The sequence below is a fragment of the Selaginella moellendorffii genome, unplaced genomic scaffold (assembly GCF_000143415.4).
Source record: "Selaginella moellendorffii unplaced genomic scaffold, v1.0 SELMOscaffold_64, whole genome shotgun sequence".
NCBI classification, from domain to species: domain Eukaryota; kingdom Viridiplantae; phylum Streptophyta; class Lycopodiopsida; order Selaginellales; family Selaginellaceae; genus Selaginella; species Selaginella moellendorffii.
This window is the reverse complement of record NW_003314325.1, coordinates 321,388-341,215: the sequence shown is the minus strand read 5'-3', so window position 1 is coordinate 341,215 and position 19,828 is coordinate 321,388. Positions and strand designations below refer to the sequence as shown.

At 45.5% G+C, this 19,828-nt stretch overlaps 8 protein-coding genes and 1 long non-coding RNA gene across 14 annotated transcripts; 4 read left to right on the top strand and 5 right to left on the bottom strand.

Annotated features, from left to right (window-relative positions):
• Nucleotides 1–1,282: 1,282 nt before the first annotated feature.
• Nucleotides 1,283–2,217, bottom strand: LOC9648590 (GSH-induced LITAF domain protein). The gene is made up of 3 exons (XM_002984731.2): nt 1,849–2,217; nt 1,660–1,780; nt 1,283–1,605 (listed from the first exon to the last, which is right to left on the bottom strand). Exons 1-3 carry the CDS (start codon nt 2,184–2,186, stop codon nt 1,522–1,524), a joined length of 543 nt encoding a protein of 180 aa, XP_002984777.2. The 5' UTR covers nt 2,187–2,217; the 3' UTR covers nt 1,283–1,521.
• Nucleotides 2,218–3,043: 826 nt separating this feature from the next.
• Nucleotides 3,044–5,361, top strand: LOC9648589 (glycerol kinase). Its single transcript, XM_002984831.2, has 4 exons — nt 3,044–3,253; nt 3,321–3,536; nt 3,895–4,867; nt 5,034–5,361. The coding sequence occupies exons 1-4, from the start codon at nt 3,120–3,122 to the stop codon at nt 5,268–5,270; spliced, it is 1,560 nt and encodes a 519-aa protein (XP_002984877.1). The 5' UTR covers nt 3,044–3,119; the 3' UTR covers nt 5,271–5,361.
• Nucleotides 5,362–6,680: 1,319 nt separating this feature from the next.
• Nucleotides 6,681–7,794, top strand: LOC9645113 (F-box protein GID2). Of its 2 annotated transcripts, none has more exons than XR_002994205.1 (2): nt 6,681–7,536; nt 7,606–7,794. XR_002994205.1 is itself a non-coding variant. In XM_002984830.2 (2 exons), exon 1 carries the CDS (start codon nt 6,886–6,888, stop codon nt 7,471–7,473), a length of 588 nt encoding a protein of 195 aa, XP_002984876.2. In that variant the 5' UTR covers nt 6,681–6,885; the 3' UTR covers nt 7,474–7,522; nt 7,606–7,794. The 2 variants fall into 2 exon arrangements, 1 of the variants encoding a protein (XP_002984876.2); XM_002984830.2 differs by having other exon boundaries at nt 6,681–7,522.
• A 347-nt stretch (nt 7,795–8,141) lies between these two features.
• Nucleotides 8,142–9,923, top strand: LOC9645112 (serine/arginine-rich splicing factor SR45). Of its 2 annotated transcripts, none has more exons than XM_024689931.1 (10): nt 8,142–8,444; nt 8,499–8,545; nt 8,628–8,708; nt 8,777–8,952; nt 9,010–9,066; nt 9,127–9,276; nt 9,329–9,401; nt 9,457–9,515; nt 9,565–9,618; nt 9,682–9,923. In XM_024689931.1, the coding sequence occupies exons 1-10, from the start codon at nt 8,207–8,209 to the stop codon at nt 9,698–9,700; spliced, it is 954 nt and encodes a 317-aa protein (XP_024545699.1). In that variant the 5' UTR covers nt 8,142–8,206; the 3' UTR covers nt 9,701–9,923. The 2 variants fall into 2 exon arrangements, with proteins under 2 accessions (XP_024545699.1, XP_024545700.1); XM_024689932.1 differs by having other exon boundaries at nt 8,143–8,444; nt 9,460–9,515.
• LOC112351664 (germin-like protein 1-1) lies at nt 9,833–11,320 on the bottom strand. Its single transcript, XM_024689933.1, has 2 exons — nt 11,169–11,320; nt 9,833–11,104 (listed from the first exon to the last, which is right to left on the bottom strand). Exons 1-2 carry the CDS (start codon nt 11,289–11,291, stop codon nt 10,442–10,444), a joined length of 786 nt encoding a protein of 261 aa, XP_024545701.1. The 5' UTR covers nt 11,292–11,320; the 3' UTR covers nt 9,833–10,441.
• Nucleotides 11,321–12,142: 822 nt separating this feature from the next.
• Nucleotides 12,143–12,793, bottom strand: LOC9648588 (germin-like protein 1-3). The gene has a single exon (XM_002984730.2). It carries the CDS (start codon nt 12,791–12,793, stop codon nt 12,143–12,145), a length of 651 nt encoding a protein of 216 aa, XP_002984776.1.
• A 2,055-nt stretch (nt 12,794–14,848) lies between these two features.
• LOC112351663 lies at nt 14,849–16,682 on the top strand. 2 transcript variants are annotated; one of them, XR_002994203.1, is made up of 6 exons: nt 14,849–14,967; nt 15,040–15,120; nt 15,192–15,415; nt 15,469–15,786; nt 15,842–16,073; nt 16,122–16,682. It is a non-coding gene; the product is annotated as an uncharacterized LOC112351663 (long non-coding RNA). The 2 variants fall into 2 exon arrangements; XR_002994204.1 differs by having other exon boundaries at nt 15,854–16,073; nt 16,122–16,232.
• Nucleotides 16,651–17,519, bottom strand: LOC112351662 (ricin B-like lectin R40G3). Its single transcript, XM_024689929.1, has 4 exons — nt 17,429–17,519; nt 17,171–17,375; nt 16,984–17,106; nt 16,651–16,916 (listed from the first exon to the last, which is right to left on the bottom strand). Exons 1-4 carry the CDS (start codon nt 17,467–17,469, stop codon nt 16,680–16,682), a joined length of 606 nt encoding a protein of 201 aa, XP_024545697.1. The 5' UTR covers nt 17,470–17,519; the 3' UTR covers nt 16,651–16,679.
• LOC112351661 (uncharacterized protein DDB_G0286299-like) lies at nt 17,505–19,573 on the bottom strand. Of its 3 annotated transcripts, none has more exons than XM_024689928.1 (7): nt 19,128–19,573; nt 18,408–19,041; nt 18,239–18,339; nt 18,095–18,184; nt 17,917–18,041; nt 17,703–17,863; nt 17,505–17,522 (listed from the first exon to the last, which is right to left on the bottom strand). In XM_024689928.1, exons 1-6 carry the CDS (start codon nt 19,461–19,463, stop codon nt 17,713–17,715), a joined length of 1,437 nt encoding a protein of 478 aa, XP_024545696.1. In that variant the 5' UTR covers nt 19,464–19,573; the 3' UTR covers nt 17,505–17,522; nt 17,703–17,712. The 3 variants fall into 3 exon arrangements, with proteins under 3 accessions (XP_024545696.1, XP_024545695.1, XP_024545694.1); XM_024689927.1 differs by lacking the exon at nt 17,505–17,522 and adding an exon at nt 17,583–17,649; XM_024689926.1 differs by lacking the exon at nt 17,505–17,522 and having other exon boundaries at nt 17,583–17,863; nt 19,128–19,571.
• Between the last annotated feature and the right edge of the window lie 255 nt (nt 19,574–19,828).

Genomic DNA, 19,828 nt, shown 5'->3' with positions numbered 1-19,828 from the left:
GTGATGTTTTATAGTACTGTGTTAGTGGAAAAACATCTTTAAAGGTGGCTAAGGCAAGTGCATACATAAGTTCCACAAGATTTTGATGAAGTGTTAGCCACAATATACCTAACTTCATCCAATTAAACATATTTAGTTTCATATAAAGCAAGAGATTTCAAAAGTGAACACAAAATTATATAACTAACTTAAGTGGCCCTTAATAGAAATGATGCAATTAGAAGACATTCTTACAATTGTAAATATATCCGAATACATGTTTGAAGATGTTTGGAAGAAGACTCTAATCCTCATAAATATATACCATTACAATGTTATCCCTTAAACACATATGAGGAACTTACCAAGTATCATCCCAAGAATGATAGGTAACAATCATTGTAAAGTGATCAAACAAATTATACACATCATCCCAAAATTCCTACAGCTAAACAAGGAAAAACAAAAAAAGCTACACCATACACCATAAATGATACCATAATTGAGTTTGATTATAGTTATATAGTACCAAGCAACTGCACAAATTGTTACTCTAGAGTTAAAGGAGGAGATGAATAAAAAATAAAATGAAAATTAAAAGAGAAGAAATGAAAAAGCTATAGAAACAAGAGAGATTTATATAATGCAAAAACCAAATCTAAACAAAAAGCACAAATCCAAGTACTTTTAGAGTTGCCTCCTATCTCCACTAATATAAGTGCATATTTGATTAGCCCAAAAACCTAGTTTATATATGGTTCAGATTGAAACTAATCCAATGACTATTAAAATCTTAATATTATATGGCATTATAGTTGTACACATAAACCTCAGACAACTACATTGTCAGTTTATTATCTGAATATAATCCAGCCTTATTAGATACTTTAATTAAATTTTTTGGAAAAAAAATTTGTTTGATTAAATAGATATCTATATGAAAACTTGAAAATATATTACTTAATTATATTTCACTAGTGTTATTTGTTTCTTCAAATTATGATTGATAAGAGGTTTAACATTTGAAGACTAGATTCTTCTACAATTTGGGTTAGTGAGTGTTTTTTTAAAATTCCTGAATCTCTACTCTATGCCACAAATATTGAAAGGAAAAAACAGCAAATCCAGTATAAAGATCAGGTTGATGAGAAGCATTTATATGTTTATATGAAAATTTTGACTTTCTGGAATTGTTTAGTATTCTATGAATTGAATTTCTAATATCATCTGTAATAACATTTTGGCTCATCATCACGAGAATTTTTTTACTTAATAACAATTCATTTTTAAAAAAAAAAAGGTATTTAACAAACGCAACTCCAATTTTAGGAAAACTCTAAACAAAAACCCCAGCTCAAACTAACAGTTGTTGGGAGTTATCCCCTCAAAGTAAACAAAATCCTGTGGATAATCTGGATTATCTAGAAAGAAAATCTGGATTTGTCTGGATTATCTAGTGTAATCTGGTTTGGCTGCACTATTCTCCTTCGCTTTAGTTAAGAGCTATACAAGTATACACACCAAAAAGCAGAGGAGCAGAGTCTATGCTGGAATCGCGTAACTTGGTTGCAACCATTGCATTGGGTCAATCACGGCACAGGGATCCGACTTGGTGAATTCAGCAACCTGGCATAAGGGAAGGAGAAAAAGTCAGAGCAAGAACGCGCTTTGACACCAAACCTTGGTACTGCAGCTTGGACAAAAATGTTCCTTGTGCCAGAGACAATCGCACGAAGGACACAGGAAGCAAACTCCGCACGAGATCAAGCACGCCACAAACGTAGCCAAGCTGATCTTGGACCTGAAAGTTGGAAGCAAAGCAAACAAGCAAATGAGCCAAAGACCAAACTAAGATCTCCCAAAACTCACTTGATCCTCGTCACACCCGCGGTTCCACAGTGACTGCACACAAATGGAGCCGGAGTGTCGCCGAACACCGTCTCCAGCAGCGGGATCCCATTCGGGTGCCCGACGATCGCATTCGGGGGCACCGATCCCAGGAAATGCTGCTGCTCCTGGTAGTGAGGCGGCGGCATTTGCTGCGGAGCCACCAGAGGCGGATAGATCACTCCATTCGCCGGGATCGCGCCCTCGGAGGGCGGATACGCGTAGGGAACCCCGATCACAGGCTCTGCGGCGGCGGCGCTGGGCGGCGGGGGAGCGGCGCCTTGCGATCCCTTCATCTCCGCCTCGCGATCTGCTGCCATGCTTTTGCCCTAACCCTAACCGTAATGTGCTCTGTCTTTTAGGGCTTTATGAGGTTTTGAAGTAGGGGGAAGACTTTAGTGGACCTAATTTGGTTAGAAAAGGTTAGTGTGAATGTATTAATGATATAATTAATAAAGAATATAAAGTTAGAGTGAATATAAACAGAAAAGTGGGGTAATTTAAGGAAATGTTCAAAAGCTAGTTATAACTCCTTTGGGAGCTTAAATAGTCAATATTCCTAATCCAAATGTAAGTGACATTATTTGAATACTTGACATAACTTGTTAGAACTTCACTTTAGCCATGTGATTCATTAGAACCTTGCTTTAGTCACATGGCTAACGCATATAAAAGTAAAAAGTGGAGAGAATACCCCATTATTGCAAACTTTTATGAAACATTTTATTCAGACTTGTGTGCCCTAACCCCCAGGTCGATCCTAGTTGCGATTTGCTGCCATGCTTTTGCCCTAACTTAGGTTTTGACCTTTTCACAAGAAATCTTAGTGAAGGGAGGACTCTAGTTGAGCCAATTTAGCTAGAAAAGGTTAGTGTAAAAAAGGTTAATGTGACCTTGTGTTGAGTGATGATATAATTATTGAAGAGTCTAAATTAAAGTGAATATAAATAAAAAAAATAGAATAAGTGTTCAAGAGTCAAATTTAATTCGTTTGAGAGATCAAATGGTCAATATTCCCAATCCAAATGTGAATAACACTACTTGAATACCTAGCATAACTCATCAAAATTTCGCTTTAGCAATGTGGTTTATCAAAACCTCACTTTAGCCACATTAAAGGCAAAAGGTGGGGAGAGTACCCCATTATTGCAAAGTTTTATAAAACGCTCTATTCAGACTTGTGTGCCCTATCTTTGGCCCCCAGGTCGATCCCGGTCTTTCCATCCAGGTAAAGATCTTTGATTGCTTGGAAAATGGGTGATGCTGCCGCATTCGTCGCCGCGATCGATCAGGGCACGACGAGCACGCGATTCATCCTCTACGACCAGGATGCCAAGCCGGTCGCCTCGCATCAGCTGGAATTCGAGCAAATCTATCCCCAGGCCGGGTCAGTGCTCGTGAAATCTCGCAGTATCAGGAGCTGGATCGCTCGATCCCTCTCATTTTTCTTTCAGTTGGGTGGAGCATGATCCCTTGGAAATCCTCAAGTCTGTCAAGGTATGCATGGAGGAAACTCTCAACAAGGCCCCGAGCAAGGGTCTTAGCGTCGCCGTGAAAGCTATCGGGATCACGAACCAGCGGGAGACGAGCATCATTTGGAGCAAGAGCACTGGCAAGCCACTGTACAATGCCATTGTCTGGATGGATGGAAGAACGAGCTCCATTTGCAAGTAAGTCCTTCCTCGATGCCTAATAGCTAAGCTTCAAGCATTTTTTTTCTTTCTTCTTTCTCGTTTGTTAGATCTATGAAGGCTGAAACGTTTTCTTTTCTCGTTCTTCCCTCCATAGCTCTATCTGGAAAGCCTCAAGTATGTTTTTTTTCTTTCTCGTTTGTTTGTTTTCTCGTTTTTTAGTAAGTTCTTATCTTCTTTCTCGTTTGTTAGATCTATGAAGGCTGAAACGTTTTCTTTTCTCGTTCTTCCTCAATACCTCCATAGCTCGATCTGGAAAGCCTAAAGTATTTCTTTTTCCTTTCTCGTTTGTTTGTTTTCTCGTGTTTTAGTGATTTCTTATCTTCTTTCTTGGCAGACGCTTGGAAGAGAATCTCTCCGGTGGAAGCAAACACTTTGTGGAGAGCTGTGGACTTCCCATAAGTACTTACTTCAGTGCTTTGAAGCTACTGTGGCTGCTAGAGACGGTCCCAGAGGTTAAGTCGGCCGTGCTCGCCGGGGACGCTTTGTTCGGCACGGTCGATAGTTGGCTTATCTGGAACATGACCGGGGGTATCTCCGGAGGCTTGCACGTCACCGACTGCTCCAACGCCGCGAGAACAATGCTCATGAATCTCAAGACTTTGAGCTGGGACAAAGGCATCCTCGAGAGCTTGGGGATCTCGATCGACTTGCTACCTCACGTCTACAACATGCTTCCCGGGATCATCAGCAACTCGGAAGTTATTGGAAAAGTTTGCGAGGGGTGGCCGCTGGCCGGAGTTCCACTCGCAGGTTGCTTGGGCGATCAGCACGCGGCAATGCTCGGCCAGCACTGCAAGAAGGGAGAGGCCAAGAGCACTTACGGAACTGGCTGCTTCATCCTGCTCAACACTGGCGAAGAAGTAGTGCCTTCCACGCACGGGCTTCTCACGACCGTGGCTTATAAGCTCGGGCCAAAGGCGCCAACTTGTTACGCGTTGGAAGGATCGATCGCCATCGCCGGAGCAGCAGTGCAGTGGCTCAGAGACAACCTTGGGATCATCAAGAGTGCGTCGGAGATAGAAGCACTGGCTAGCACCGTGGAGAACACCGGGGGAGTATACTTCGTTCCGGCGTTCAGCGGCTTGTATGCTCCGAGATGGAGGGACGATGCGAGGGGAGTTTGCGTGGGGATCACGCGGTTCACTCACAAGGGACATCTCGCACGGAGCGTTCTGGAGAGTATGTGTTTCCAGGCGAAGGAAGTGCTCGACTCTATGCTCAAGGACGCAAAGGTGGAGCACAAGGAAAAGTTTGTGCTGCGCGTCGATGGAGGAGCTACTGTCAACAATCTACTGATGCAAATCCAGGTAACAAGCTCTTTCTCTAGTGGTGCTTGGAAGTTGATGTTCTCTTGTTTTCTTCGTTTCATTCCTGGAAAGTTGGAGTGTTCTCTTCATTAGTATGCGTGACTTTGCTGATTTTCCTTTCACTCTTTGAAACTTTCAAGCTAAAGTTTGTGCATGGTTTTTCCAGGCTGATCTTCTAGGAACTGACGTAGTGAGGCCCAAAGACATTGAAACAACGGCTTTAGGCGCTGCTTATGCGGCTGGTTTGGCAGTCGGATTGTGGAAGGAAGAGCAGATCTTCACGGCCGATGAAGAAGTCGGCCAGACCTTCACTCCAAGCATCGCGGAGCCGGAGCGTGAAAAGCGTTATACTTCGTGGTGCAAGGCCGTGGAACGAAGCTATGCGCTCGCAGACTTGGCTTAAGAAAATTATAGAAAAAAAAGAACAAAATAATTAGAATCTCATAAGGTGTTGTTAATTATATATATACAAATGCTTCCAAGTTTCCAGATAACAGCTAGTCGTGGAGTGTTTGTCAAGCTCGTCTCGTTTTCTTGTGTCAGATTTTGTGTGAGGACAAGAGTGGTATGTTTCGCGTGCACCATAATTTCTGATGAGTGTGCATCGCAGCTGCCACTTCTTTTGTTTTGTTTTTTTCTCAAATATTGTTGTTCTTAATATCAATAAGACAAAAAATACTGTCATCACACCTCAGAAAACTTCTATAAAACCTTCACTGTCATACAATTTCAACATTCCAGGACACAAAAGCAATGCCAACCAAAATACTATAAGACCGAAAAGGTGGCCAAATCTGGGTTTGACTCGGGCAAATCAAGACTTTGCTAGTGAGACGACTCGAGAAAGATATGATGTAGACCAGAGAAACTAATCGTCCACACCGACATAAGTGGAGGTTGAGAAGAAAAACAAAAGAAGAGGTCATCCAAGTCGTTCCAAAGCTTTAGTGTCTCGAGAAAAAGCTTGGTGTAAGCTTTGGAGTGGACTAAACAAACTTCAATTAATACAAATTAATCTGTTATAATAAAAATTTTAGTTAATCTAATCGTGGGTTTTATCAATTAATTCTACTTATAGGTGGTCGATTCGTCCCTTCTATAGTAGACGCCGACAAAACGCCACTCCTTTCTGACGAGCAACCATTGTCCTTTCTCTCATTCACTCAATCTAGCAACAGTCCATGAAACCATCGTTTTTATCCCCTTTTTCTACTCGCTTTTTTTTCTCTTTTGTGGGGATGAACAACCGCTACACTCCAAGCAGTCACTCTCGAAATTCTATCTCTCTTCCACACGTCTTGCAGTTCCAACTTATCTCACAAAATATTATTTGAAAATTGGAAAAATTATTATTTGTTAGTGTTTTTGTCAGCTGTGTTTTTTGCGTGGCAGACAAAACGGTTTTAGTTTCTAGTCAGTGGTACTCGGCAGTACAACCGGCTGCCGACGTGGACACCCAGCTGGCGTGGTCCTGCCACAAAATGCGGTACTAGTGGTGACAGCTTGGAAGCTCTAACTTCTTGCGGGACAAGGGCTTCTACGTGGGGAATCAAGTACCGGCCAGGTGGTTTCTAGAATCAGGCATATACCCTCGGCGAAGAGAACCAAGGGGGGCATCGGCGTGTTTGATTCCCTCGGCGAAGAGTATTATTATACATACACGACCGCCAATACATACGCGTGGGCTTCTTGTAAGTTTGTGGCTAATGGGCTGATTAATTGTAAGCTACAGTCGTTGACATTTCTTGATGGAGTGACGCGTTTGCATTGTAACCGCTGGATGCTTCTTGCACCATTTAACGGCCGAGATTTAGGGCTCTTGTTCCGCCAAGAGCAAAATTTCTTCCTCTCTCTCTCTCCGCCTCGGAGATTTTCGCGGATTCCAGGCCTCGGATCCCTCCTCTCGCCCCGGATTCTAGTAACTTCTCGTTGCAAGAACAGGGGATGGATCGCTGATTCGTGCGCCGGTAGCTGCATTTGATCGATCTTGCGGCTTCCATCGATTCGATCGGCCCGGGATGCTCGCGAATCCAGGCAAGAAACCGCGGATTTGCGAGATTTCGGGGGAATTGGAGTGGCGGATTGCAATGTCGCAGCCGCCGACGGTGATCTCGCAGGTGGAGCGCGACGACGACATGTTCTACGAGATCCTCAAGCACCTCGACGCCAAAGCCCTGGCCATGGCGGCGTGCGTCAATCGGCGGTGGAGGCGCGCCGCCGAGGACGAGACGCTGTGGGAGAACGTGTGCACGATCAACTGGTCCAGCGCCAGCGGCGCCTCGTCGCAAGCGTCGCAGCTCAGGTCTGTGGTTCTTGCGCTGGGGGGATTCCGCCGCCTCTACGTTCTTTGCCTCCGGCCCCTCTTGTCACGCTCCTCCTCGGTTCCAGCCAAGGCGAGCGTCCAGCAGCAAGAGAAGTGGAGCAAAGACGAAGTCCATCTCTCGCTCTCGCTCTTCTCCATCGATTGCTACGAGAGATTGGGTCGACGATACAGCAATTGCCACGGCTCGCCGCTCAAGCTCCTCTGCAAATCCTCCCGCAAGGCTGATCAGCGCTACTTGGTTCCAAATGCCGCTGCTGCGCTAGAGCTCTCCGGCGTGAATTGATGCTCCAGCTCTTCGATTCTTCCATCCATGGATCGGCAGCACAAGCTTTGTGAGACGAGCCGGGCAAGACTTTTCTCTCTCTTTCTCTTGGTTGTTCTTGTTCGTAGCTAAAGTTCTTTCACTTTCTTCCAGATTGTGAGAGGGAGAGGAGTTCTCTTTTTCCCACAGCACAAACTTGACACACACCTCCAAAAGCGTGTTTGTTCTCGAGTGCGTGTCGATTTTGTTCTGTAGGGACACTCCAAGAAAAAAAAAATTTCTATGTTTTTTTTTTTGTGTTCTTCCAAGCGATCGTGATCAAAGAACAATACCACTTTGTCTCTTGGATGCGCTCTAGTTTTATTGATTACACAGAGCATTGGGGGGAATCTGGGCTGCCCAGTTGCGATTCGATCGATAAAAAAGTAATGCTTTGCTCGATCGATTGTTACAACTTCTTCTTTGCCTTCAATTTTCTTCCCTCTCTCCATATTTTTTTGTTTCTTCTCTGGGCTTGTTTTGTTCGATAGAGATGGGCTCGCGTTTGTTGGCGCCCATTCATAACAAAAGCGTTCGACAAAGGCGAAAAGTGTGGTGTCGTGTTGCGCGTGTAAACGTCGAATCCCAACAGCGGTATTTAATCACGTCCGCGGTTCGAATCCATTCACCGCCACTCTCGACAAGTCTGCCCTAAATTTCGTTTCTTGGTTTTAGGTTTAGGGTTTTCGAGGTTTTGGCGCACCGGACGGAGGGAATGGCGACCAAGGTTGTCAAGCCGAAATCGTCCTCGCCGGCGCGCTCGGGATCTAGCTCCTACTCGGGCTCCTCCCGCTCGCGATCCAGGTCTGCGTCGTCGTCCGGGACGAGCGCCAGTTCCGGGCGGAGCCGGAGCCCTAGAAAGCGCTTGGCCAAGCCGGCCGAGGATTCCAGCCGCTTGCACGTCAGCCAGCTCTCGAGGAATGTGAACGAGTCCCATCTCAAGGAGATTTTCGGTAGGCTCCCATGGGTTCTAGCGCTCGAAACTTTGATCTTTTTGCTTTGTGTAGGGAACTATGGGGATATTATTGCTGTGGATCTTGCGATGGACAAGACGGTAAGGATAAAGAACACTTCTTCCTGACAGCATTCTCGCGTAGGCTTCTCTTTTTTTTCTTCTAAATTTCCCCTCTTTCCAGGTGAATCTTCCAAAGGGATTTGCGTACGTGGATTACAAGAGCAAATCGGATGCTGAAAAAGCTCAACAGTTCATGGATGGGGTTGGCATTCTTTTTCTTTCTTTTTTTTTCTGTGTGTGGGACTTACACTTTTTTTTCCTTGTTTGTAGGCTCAAGTCGATGGACTCGTCATCAGTGTAAAGCTCACAAGAAAGGTATCCCCGGCACGAGGGGTGTCTCCAAAACGAGACGCTGCGCCACCGCGACGAAGGCCACCAGCTTCGTCGCCGGTAAGGCGACGGTCACCTTCACCAGGATTCCGAAGGCGACGGAGGTCTCCAAACAGGTAAATTTTCTCTCGGCCGTCCTCATCGTGATTCTAATGCGCTATATGAATTTGCAGGAGCCCAATACGAAGGCCTATGGGTCGTCAGCGATCGCCAGCTCCTTACAGGCGCAGGTATACAATAGAAAAGCTTTATGTGTTCTGAGGTTTTACCGCTGTGCTATTCGCAACCAGGTCACCACTTCCAGTCAGGCGAGGACGTACACCACCACGGAGGTCTTCCCCAGTTCGACGTCGTTCAAGGACCCCTCCACCGAGGCGTATGCGCTCGCCTCCAAGGCGGATGATGCGATCACGTTCCAGATCGCGTTCGGCTCCTAGAAGGTTTGTTTTCCTTGCTTCAAATTCTTGCTGGCTAACAATACTGTGTTTCCAGAGCAAGATCACCACCAAACAGGCGGGGCAGGTCAAGCTCCTACTCATCCGGATCTCCTAGTCCAGTGAGAAGAGTAAGTAGCTGTAATACTTCTCAATCCTGTTTTTGTTTTCTCACTGCTGCAAAAGCAGAGATCACCTGTCCGGGGGGGAGCAAGGAAATCTACGAGAAGCAGAAGTCCAAAGAGGTATCCTTTCGCTGTCGGCGCTTTCCACTAACTTTCTCTTTGATTGTAGAGCTACCAGCAGCAGTCCCAGCCGAAGTCCTGTTTCTCCAAAGAACACCAACCAGTAAGCTCTCAAACTGCAATCAATTCAGAACAAGAACAGTCTTAATTCTTGAGGTTGTGACAGGGCAACGAAAGCCAAGTGAGCTGCGGGCTGCAAAGTCGATTCCAACAGCGAGTCCCTCAACCTCTCTACCCAGCATTTTTCCTGCATTATTTATTTTTGTATAGGCATGTTTAATAGCCTGCTTGCTTGCTTGCATTCTTTCTTTTCGACATACTGATAGTTTGTTTGCGCTTGAAATTGCATGGCTGTGTGCTTTTGTCGAGATAGACTTTTGATGAAATACAACCTCTCTTTTGGCTTGAGCACCGCTTTTTCGCGTTTGTTTCCAGCGCCTGTGGCTACAAAGGATAAAGGTTTCCACATTTTCACACCTCTGCCTCCAGAAACACAGCTTTGTGGACACCTTTGTTTTTGGCATTGGTCCCAGTAAATTGTTCTTGTGCTTCCTGGCAGATGATAAGGAGCTTGAGAGATTGACACCCCTGAGGCAAACATCATCCACCCAGAGGCAAGCTTGAACACGTCCTCGACAATGGCACTTGGTTAACATGCTTTGTAAAGATTATGGTTTTGTTTACCTGCGCCATCTTGCTGGGCCTGTCGGCGATCTAGTCCAGAGGCCACGTCATTAAGCGAATTCAAAGCATCATTCGGAAATCAACTTTGACTATGGGTTGACCGGGCAAGCAAGACTTTGTCCCAACAGTGGTGAAGGTGTAAATTCCAACTTCATCACGTCACCTTTGAAAATGTGCCACTTGGGCTATGTTGAGATGCTTGTTATTATTTTGCAAAGTTTCTATATGAAACCATGAACTATTTAGGAGGAGCCAGAGAACGTCGCCTTGAGCTGCCGGACCGCATTCTCATCAATAAAGAAGGTCTTGACGAGCACCTCGTCCAGGATGTCCGATCCAAACATGGAGCTTGCAATGAGCTGGATGCCCGGTGACTGCGAATCCAGCGTCACCACGGCCATGGCGGTGGTGTTACCAACGTTGAGCTGCCAGTGGATCAAACCCCGCGGGAAGATCATCACGTCGCCTTTGGAGATGACCCGAGCAAAGAGCTGGTTCTGGGTGGTGACGAATCCGGCGTACAAGCTCCCTTCCACGACGTAGATGATCTCCGAGCCTCGCGGGTGCGTGTGTGGAGGGATGAGACCGCCGGGAGCAAAGTCGAGCCTGGCTATGGCGAGGCCGAGAGTGTTGAGCCCCGGATAATCGTTGACGAAGCCAAATGTCGCCACGGCTCTCGATGGGACACTGGTGTTTCCGGAGTTTCGAAGGCCCGAGAAGATGAAATCCTCGGTGGTGGTATTGGCTGCTCGCTTGCAAGGGTAGCCATTGAGAGTGAGGTCCTTTGCGAGGTCGGCCACGCAAAAATCCTGGAGGGGATCGGGGTCGGAGGCTAAGATCACCTGGAAGATTGGTGCCGCAATGACGAGAAGTTGGAGGAGTGTGAACATCATCGTGTTTTTGAGCTTGAGGAAACAAACGATTGTGAGAAGAACTAAAGGAAGAGTGGATCTCTTTTTTGAGAAGTACCTTGAGTTGTGAGATGGTATTTGAAGGATGAAAAGGCGTGGGTGCCAAGACAATGTGGAGGTTCCACGAAGGATGGAAGGTGCAATGTGTTGACAATGTGGAAGGTCCTGCTTGACACGCCATGATTTACATCTGTTTTAGATCCACAAGTTTCTGATCTTCGGTGTATGCATTCTTTGTCGAAATAATCTTTGTACGCATTTCCAAAGCTCCATCGGGCTCCCCTTTGCCACGCCTAGCTCCCCAAAAACTCTGCACAACTGACACGTCAGCCTGCCAATAGTTTTCTAGTTTCAAATGATCTTGACTTCCAGTGAGTTTCTTTAAAATATGAGTGTGAAGTTTAGAAAGTATAGATGTTTTATGTATCACAAAATGAAACAATCCTAAAATTCCCTTCATTTCGCAATCGTTTGCATCGTCCAACCAATCCCCCGGCCTCTAATTTCCCATCCGGACCGTTTTATGCTAGAGTGTGGAACGTATAATAAAAGACATCATGTGATCAAAATCACGATTCCAGTACTTGGACAATCCCCCTTTGGTCTTCCAGTAGCACATTTCCTTGCGGCCGGAATGGCAGTGGTGTACTTTTGTTGGATTTGCTTGCTGGCCAGTTTCAAATCGGAGAATCTTAAAGAAATCAATAGTGTACTAAAAAATTATATAAAATGTGCTAGATAAGGTCAATAAGAAGAAATTTATCATCTCCAAAAGTGTGAGACAATATTTCAACTTTGTGGACCTTTCCTAAATAAACCTTTAAAATATGATGAGAGTGTGACGCTCCTGCCGCTGCTGGATCTGGACAACACACTCATCTCCTCCACGTCAATTTATGCACATGAAAAATAAACTAAGCGACAAAGTCGACAAACGTCAGTGAAGTTAACGTGTTGAAAATGAAAGAAAGAACGATCAAGTTTCCATAAAATCTACCGTACAAAATTTATTTTTACTTTCAAGTGAACTATTTAGGAGGAGCCAGAGAACGTCGCCTTGAGCTGCCGAACCGCATTCTCATCAATAAAGAACGTCTTGACGAGCACCTCGTCCAGGATGTCCGATCCAAACATGGAGCTTGCGATAAGCTGGAAGCCCGGTGACTGCGAATCCAGCGTCACCACGGCCATGGCGGTGGTGTTACCAACGTTGAGCTGCCAGTGTATCAAACCCCGCGGGAAGATCATCACGTCGCCTTTGGAGATGACCCGAGCAAAGAGCTGGTTCTGGGTGGTGACGAATCCGGCGTACAAGCTCCCTTCCACGACGTAGATGATCTCTGAGCCTCGCGGGTGCGTGTGTGGAGGGATGAGACCGCCGGGAGCCCAGTCGAGCCTGGCTATGGAGAGGCCGAGAGAGTTGAGCCCCGGATAACTGTGGACGAAGCCAAACACCGCGTCGGCTCTCGATGGGCCGCTGGTGTTTGCGGAGTTTCGAAGGCCGGAGAAGATGAAATCCTCGGTGGTGGTGTTGGCTGCTCGCTTGCAAGGGTAGCCATTGAGAGTGAGGTCCTTTGCGAGGTCGGCCACACAAAAGTCCTGGAGGGGATCGGCGTCGGAGGCTGTGATCACCTGGAAGATTGGTGCCGCAATGACGAGAAATTGGAAGAGTGTGATCATCATCGTGTTCTTGAGTGACCCCTGGAACTTGAGGAAACAAACGAGAGAGCAATGCTAAGAATTAGAAGAGTGACCTCTTTCTTTCCTTGAGTTGTGAGATGGTTGTGAAAGTATTTAAAGGATGGATAGGCTTGGAGAACGTTCCATGAAACACAGCAGTTGCGATGGGATCCGGCACTCTGTGTTGACAATGTGGGAGTTCCTGCCTTGCCCATGTTTTAGATATTACCTCTAATGTTTGAAGTGGGCCACTTAATTGAAAGGGAAATTAATTATAATGTTCTTGACTTTTGTGGGATGGTGCCCCACTTAAGTACCTTTCAGTTTATTAGTCTTCACCCCTTTTTAGGGGTTTGGACCTTCCCTTCAGGATGAAAGTGGGGGAGTAGAGATATTTATATTGGGTTGTTATGCCATGGTCTTTCCTTTAGGTGCTCTGAAATAAGTGTTGCACCCAAGGTTTAGGATTTAGAGGGTCCCATGATCAAATTTTATTGTACCAAGAGATGTTAAAAACATGGAGGCTTGGTGTGCTTGATTACTTGTGCTTATGGGGAGTGTAATTAAACTTTAAGTTCAGTCTAATTAGAGAGGGGGATTTGGAGAAAATTTGGGAATCTATGGATGGATGGCTAATGCTCTATTATTCGTATAGTGAGTTGCTGAAATTAAGCAGGACCAAGTAGGAGTTAATACAATAAATAGAAACCTTGGCGAGGAAATTTAACTAAGGCTAAGGCAGTGGTGGTCAAATATACAAGGTAAGTTAACAAATTGGAAAGGAAAAATTTGTGGCTTACAATTTGTAAATACACACACACACACATATATATATATATATACATATACATGTATTACCCTGCCACTAAGTCTAGTACTAAAGCATATGGACTGTATATAAGTAGGGGTCTAAACCCTAATTAATATATTTATTTCGATATCGAGATGAGAGGCACTACAATTTGTCCTTGAAGGGTAAAACTTTTTAATAGTGTTTTACTCTAGTGTTTGGGATTGTATTTTTTGTTTTTATTTCTTCATTCTCTTTTAAATCTAGATTTGTATGAATTTTTTCCAAGATTTAGAATTTTAGCTATAAATCTGTTCTTTCTTTTGATCTTTATTGCATTCTCTTCTTCTACCATGCCATGCAATTATTAATCAAGGAGTATATCATTTGAAGTTGTTAATGCTACTCTGTTAGATTGAACTTTTGGTGTTATGAGTTGTGATTATGTTGGTGTTGTACCCATCCTTGATATGTTGTCATTTTCAACTTTTGTGGGATGTGATTACATGATTTGTCCTATTCTTGGTGTTTTGCCATTTTTTATTAATATAGAGTGTGATCATGACATTAGTTGACAAGTTATGGATAATGTAGTTTGATTCTTGAAGAATATTCAAGGATCAAGTTTACGAGAAGATGATGTTTATGAGCTCAAATGAATTTTTTTTTATTAAAGATGAATATAAATTTTTTTCTTTTTTGTAATTCTTTGTTATCAATAATATCTTTATGAATATTTTTGCATTTTATGCTCCATTTGAACTTTTAAAGGAGATAAAATCTTTGAGAAACTTCAAAATTACATTATGCAAATGTTAATTATGGATAAAGATGTAAAAAACTTTTATGTGAAAATTTAAAATATAAATTTTAAAAGAGCCTATATGAAAGAAATAATAAGTAATATATTTTTGCAAATTTATATATTTTTCAACATATAAAACATCTTTAGAAAAGAATGTTACATAAAAGAAGTGAAGATTTTTAGAAGGACTTAGAAATGTGTAATAAAAACTACTCATAATTGTGGTTTCCATTACTAAGAAATATAAAAAAATGGTTTTTAAAACATTATAAGCCCATTAAAATTAATATTTTTTAAAATTATATCTTATTACTCCTACTCTAAATATAGGGATTTTCACATTTTACATCTATTAAAATATAAATAATTCTTTGATCAGGTAAGAAAATTTTATTATAATTATAATTACAAATTATTGATTCATAAAAAATTGGAAATTTTCAAAATGCTTTAAGATGTAAGAATTAGGGCATTTGAGCTATGGCGTGGTGGCATAGCATGGTCCCGATGGGCATCATTGGCGGCGCTCTCTTTCTGATGGGCTATCTTCCTCATATGGCTCATGTCAAGACCATGGGCAAGGTAAGTTAAGCAAGCAGCACTTCCTCTCCCAGAATGTAGGCCGTGAAATCTCTCTTGGATTGGATCGAGCAGCCCAAGCCCGTGAGGAACGATAAATGGGACAAGCTCATGGACGACAGGGATAGGCGCATAATTGAGAAAGCCCAGCAGCAGGTATCATCAGCACTAGAAGGATTCCAAACTAGAAATTCCTGCTTATCCTCTCGCTTTTGGATTTTTTCCAGGAAGCCCAAGCTGCCGCCTAGCACTGGCCAGGAATCTTTTGTTTGTAAGAACTTTCTTGTGTTTCATAAGAACTTCCAGCCTTTCGGTCGAGAACTATTTCTTCTCATTCGATTTCCATTCGTCCGGTGGAAATTTCACGTTGTTCTCTTGGATTTCTGCCTGTGAAGGATCGGTTTCTTTGTTCCAGAGAGCTCAAAATCCTCGCCAAGATTCTCAAGCCTTTGTAAGTTTTCCGCGATTTTCTCCATGAAACTAACATTTACTTCACTCATCCAGGAACACCTTGGTCTCGACTTGCATGGTCTTGGTGAAAAAATACTGCCAGCTCAAGTACGCGGCCACAAGGCTGCTGAAAGTAGCGGCCCCGACGAGCATGTTCATCACCACCATCTGGAGACGCACAGCTTCCAGCGGCGACGCGCCACCCATGATAAGTCCCGTCATCGCACCAGGCAGCGAGATTAATCCCACCGTTTTCGTGTTGTCCAGGACGGGACTCAAGGCCAGTATCAAAGTTCTCTTCATCGGTCGCTTGATCGCCTGGCTCGGCGTCGCTCCAAGAGCTAGAGCCGTTTCAACCTGGAAGAACAAAAGGTGATTTTGTTTTCTTAGTTCTAAGAGCCTTTACCTGGTTCATTTGCATCTTGAGGTTGTCTCGCAGGTTTTTCATGGCGACCCCGGTGACTGTCATGGAGTTTCCAACCATCATTCCACTCACCGGGATCATGTAGCGGGGCGTGAGAGGAAACACTCGAAGCAGCAGTAGCAGCGCAAGCGTAACACCAGTGCCGATGAAGATGGAGATTCCAGCGATGTATGGACTTCGTGGGACGTGTCTTGCTCGTCGCCCCGCCGTGTATCCCGCGACGATCACCTACAAGGTACGATTCTTTTTTTTCTTTCTCAAGCTCTAGACGAAGAACAAGCAGGAGAAAGAAGAGATCTTACCATGAAGGTGTAAGCCACGAAGATCCAGACGGCGTTCTTCTGCTCGAAGATGAACTGGAGGATGAAGCCGATGAGGGCGAGCTGGACGAAGGCTCTGGCGATGGAGGTGACCATCTCCTGCTCCAGTTGAAGCCGCTGGACGAGCGACAGCGCGATCGCCATGCCGACAATCGCCAGCGCCGCCACCGGCTTGAGCATTCCCGCCGCAAACTCCTCGAAAGCATTCCTCGCGAGAACCTCCAGGATCATCCTCGCTACTCTCTCTTTCTCTCTCGACACTGGAACGAGGAAGCCGGATCGTTCCAAAGGAACTCGCTTTATTCTCGTGGCGAGCACGAGCAATGACAGCCGTCCATTCCAAGAGCTTGCGAGGATCCTGGCCGCAAACGTTAACAACAGCCATTGACAGTTACCACCTATCTCCACGGAGGCTACGACCTTGCGGTAGACAAGGATATCTTTTTCCCGTACATGGTATGTGGACTCTAACGTAAGAGATTTGATCGGACGTTACTCCAAAATCTATAATTTTTCATTCCTTAGCTCGATGAAACTATGGCTTCCATTCTCCAGTACTGTGTTTCTTCCTGGCTCATCTTAAACATCACCACTTTGCATCCTTCTTTCAAGAGTATGTGCTTCTTCAAGTCCGCGCGCTCCACGTCCATTATCAGCTCCACTTTGCTGCAAGCTCTGATGGTGTGGAATCCCTGTAAGTCGGGGCCTCTCGTCCACAAGCTATCCACCAAGTCGCCCTTCACGATCCCGCAACTCACCTGTAAGATATAGAAGGAAAGACACACGAGTAAACTTCGTGCTCTATCAAGTTCCAAGCTTGCTTACCGCGGAGTTTTCCAAGTAGCCATGCCGGAGTATCATGCCAGTCGCCTTGTTCACCAGCATGAAGGCCTTGTAGCCAACCGCGTCTGTGAATCTCGTCCCCCACGAAGTATCTACAAACCATTGCTGCAAGCGGAAGAGAAAAGAATGAGCCAAAAAGGAGGAGCAAAGAACGTGTATAACATCCGACCTGGTAAGGCATCGTCCCGTTTCCAAGCGTCATCACCACTTTCCCATTCCACAAACCGGTTAGCGAGAGCGAGGGGTTGGCCTTGTTAAAAATTCGAACCGTGGAAGCCCCGTCCTGCTGTGGAGGCGGAGGAGGATCAAACGCGGGAGGAAAATCCTGTATAGGCTGCATGAGTGGTGGAGCTGCATCCTCGGCGACGGCCGCCCTGTCATTTCACTGTTAGCCAGTCTATCGAAAGACAAAAGTTTGCTGTCTTACCTTGTAAGGATGAAGAAGACTACCAGCAGTGAAGTGCTCATCTGAAAGCACTAGCAACGGCCACTGGAAAGGCCAGAGCGAGCCTTATATGCCACTGCAACAAACTTATAACAAACAAGTTAGTCCAAACCAAAACGAGTGAATGACAATCGTGTGTCGCCCAAGGTACTATCACTTTCGATTTTCTTTAGAACATATTTGTCTGCGTAACCACAATTTGCCTGTGCTACCAGCTAGATCGTTTAGCTGAAAAAAGTATGAATTTCAATGGTACCTCATCACAACTACTGAGCCGGAGAAACTTCTAATGCCGGCTTCAATGGTTGTTGCACTGCCTTGTAACATTGCAGGCTGCAAAGAGGCAGATTGGACTTCGAATCCCGATATTTGTACGCATTATCACATGCAGCGCACTTTTCCCGAGGAGGGGGATACCTGCAAAAGCACAGCAAAATTGTCATTCCACTCGTACCTCGAAAAAGACTTGCCTTATAGGCCCGGAAGAGAAAAGAGCTGGAAACTCATCTTGAGCCCACGAAACCGTAGTCCCAGAAGGACCCATAATCCAGCGAACGGAGTTAGTAGCGACTTCCAATTCAGCAGCTTTCTTTTCCTGCACATAGTTTCTCGAGTTACGAGCTTGAAACTCTGATAAGAGTCACAAACCTCTGCCAGTTCTTGTTTTTGCTTTTGTATTTTTTCCTCTCTTTTCTTTCTATTTGAGTCCTGATTCAGGATTTTTTGTATGGCAGACGCCTGCATAAGAGAAACAACGGTTTACTTTGGTCCATGATACGCAAATAAAGTTACCTGTATCTCCTTTGCAGCCTTTTCTACTTGCTGTTTTCGTTTGCTAGCCGCTTCAGCTTTCTTCGCAAGCTTTTCTTCGTCAGTAAGTTTGGCTTTCCGTCCTGCATCCAAACACTTTACCATGAAGGAAAAAAAAAAGGACAAAGAACCAAAAAGACCAGTGACGTACTTCGATCTGTATGGTTTAGACCCTCGGGAAACTCAATGAGCCCAAAGTTCCCGTCGCCGTCCTTGCATGCTTGAAGCGACCTCTGCCTGGCCGTCAAAGGCACTGTCGCTTTCTCCTTCGAGTCGACGCTATCGCTCGGAGAATCTACCTTCTGAGCCTCGTCTCTTCCAGACGTACTTGGTTGTTCTAGTATGCCGCTATCCTTCGCTTGCATAGCCCTTTGTCTTGCAGTCAGGGGCTTTTCCCTTGGCACAGCATTCTCTTGAGTTACTACCGAACCACCTCGTTGTTTTGGCTTTTCGCTGGCGGACTGGAGCTCCTGAATGCTTCCTCTCCTTGGCTTCTTCCTCGGGTGATCGTCATCCGCACTGTCCGTGTTCTCGTCAACTTGTTTGGCAGCAGCCTCCTTCGCACTATCCTGCTGCGGCGGCCTCCTCCTACGTTTTATCACCTCGTCAAAGTCTATCTCGTCGTCGAAGGTGCGTCTCTTCACAACTCGCGAGCTTTTCCTCAACCCCACGCACTCCGGAGCGGCCTTGGCAACCGGTTTGGACTCCGCTCGCTTGCTCGGGCTGGAAGAGTCTTTACTTCCATTGCCATTCTTCTCGGACGGTTCGGAGTCCTCGTCCGAGCCCTGGATTCATATACAAAAAGAATGACAAAAGTTAGCCCACAAGCAAAGGATGAAAAGGATCAAAGAAAGGAACGAAGGATACGAACCTCGAGAACCAAGCGCTGGCGACGTCTCTTTGCATCCGGTGGCTTCTCCTCGCTCCCGGCCTTGGATTTTCCATTCGTTTTCCCCCCATTCCTACCGTTCTTGCTCTTGTCCTCGTTAAACGTCCCAATTTCCCTGCGCTTGAACACCCTGACGCTCTTCTCCTCGCTCGGCCTACAAACCTCCTCGCCGGCGCCCTCCATCTTCCCCGGGCCGCTAGAATTCCTACGAGAAACCGTCAGCAGCCGATCGGGCTGCGAATGTGGGCGCCGGCGGGCCAAATCCGTGCGCGGCCTCCTGGCGCTGCTGGCGCGCCTGGAATCACTCTCCTCCGCCATCGCTCCCTCCTGTAAGCCCTAACCCTAGCCCAGGAACTAGGGTTGGAGACGTAGTAGGCTTCGTTAGTAGCGGCCATAGCGCTCCCTCGCCAATGCGCCACTAACAAAGGTGCCAGGCTTAAACCAACGGCTGCGATGGGCCATCAGCGGACGGCCCAGATTATCTCTCTTCATCATCAGCGGACGGCCCCGATCATTGCTCTTCCCTGGAACATTGTATTTGGACATTGGTCCAGAAGGAGGGAGGCGAGCAAAGAAAGGATTTTCTATTCTTTCTTTTGTTTTTGCCTCGCTCTCTCTCTCTCTCTTCCTGGCCTCCACATTTCACATTAGTGGCAACAGCGGGAAGAAAAAGCTTTGATCGG

Excerpts from the sequence above, each read along its gene's own strand:
- LOC112351664 (XM_024689933.1), bottom strand. The coding sequence starts at position 11,291 with ATGGCGTGTCAAGCAGGACCTTCCACATTGTCAACACATTGCACCTTC. Across the intron at positions 11,105-11,168 it reads ATACCATCTCACAACTCAAG|CTCAAAAACACGATGATGTT; the intron begins GTACTTCTCAAA and ends TGTTTCCTCAAG.
- LOC9648588 (XM_002984730.2), bottom strand. The coding sequence starts at position 12,793 with ATGATGATCACACTCTTCCAATTTCTCGTCATTGCGGCACCAATCTTC.
- LOC112351662 (XM_024689929.1), bottom strand. The coding sequence starts at position 17,469 with ATGAGCACTTCACTGCTGGTAGTCTTCTTCATCCTTACAAG. Across the intron at positions 17,376-17,428 it reads GTCTTCTTCATCCTTACAAG|GGCGGCCGTCGCCGAGGATG; the intron begins GTAAGACAGCAA and ends GTGAAATGACAG. Across the intron at positions 17,107-17,170 it reads ACGGGACGATGCCTTACCAG|CAATGGTTTGTAGATACTTC; the intron begins GTCGGATGTTAT and ends TTCCGCTTGCAG.
- LOC9645113 (XM_002984830.2), top strand. The coding sequence starts at position 6,886 with ATGCTCGCGAATCCAGGCAAGAAACCGCGGATTTGCGAGATTTCGGGG.
- LOC9648589 (XM_002984831.2), top strand. The coding sequence starts at position 3,120 with ATGGGTGATGCTGCCGCATTCGTCGCCGCGATCGATCAGGGCACGACG. Across the intron at positions 3,254-3,320 it reads CAAATCTATCCCCAGGCCGG|TTGGGTGGAGCATGATCCCT; the intron begins GTCAGTGCTCGT and ends TTTTTCTTTCAG. Across the intron at positions 3,537-3,894 it reads AGAACGAGCTCCATTTGCAA|ACGCTTGGAAGAGAATCTCT; the intron begins GTAAGTCCTTCC and ends CTTTCTTGGCAG.
- LOC112351661 (XM_024689928.1), bottom strand. The coding sequence starts at position 19,463 with ATGGCGGAGGAGAGTGATTCCAGGCGCGCCAGCAGCGCCAGGAGGCCG. Across the intron at positions 18,185-18,238 it reads AGGCTGCAAAGGAGATACAG|GCGTCTGCCATACAAAAAAT; the intron begins GTAACTTTATTT and ends TCTCTTATGCAG. Across the intron at positions 17,864-17,916 it reads TTCTCTTCCGGGCCTATAAG|GTATCCCCCTCCTCGGGAAA; the intron begins GCAAGTCTTTTT and ends GTGCTTTTGCAG.
- LOC9645112 (XM_024689931.1), top strand. The coding sequence starts at position 8,207 with ATGGCGACCAAGGTTGTCAAGCCGAAATCGTCCTCGCCGGCGCGCTCG. Across the intron at positions 8,546-8,627 it reads ATCTTGCGATGGACAAGACG|GTGAATCTTCCAAAGGGATT; the intron begins GTAAGGATAAAG and ends CCCTCTTTCCAG. Across the intron at positions 9,277-9,328 it reads TCGCGTTCGGCTCCTAGAAG|AGCAAGATCACCACCAAACA; the intron begins GTTTGTTTTCCT and ends CTGTGTTTCCAG.
- LOC9648590 (XM_002984731.2), bottom strand. The coding sequence starts at position 2,186 with ATGGCAGCAGATCGCGAGGCGGAGATGAAGGGATCGCAAGGCGCCGCT. Across the intron at positions 1,781-1,848 it reads GCGGGTGTGACGAGGATCAA|GTCCAAGATCAGCTTGGCTA; the intron begins GTGAGTTTTGGG and ends TCCAACTTTCAG. Across the intron at positions 1,606-1,659 it reads GTCCAAGCTGCAGTACCAAG|GTTGCTGAATTCACCAAGTC; the intron begins GTTTGGTGTCAA and ends CCCTTATGCCAG.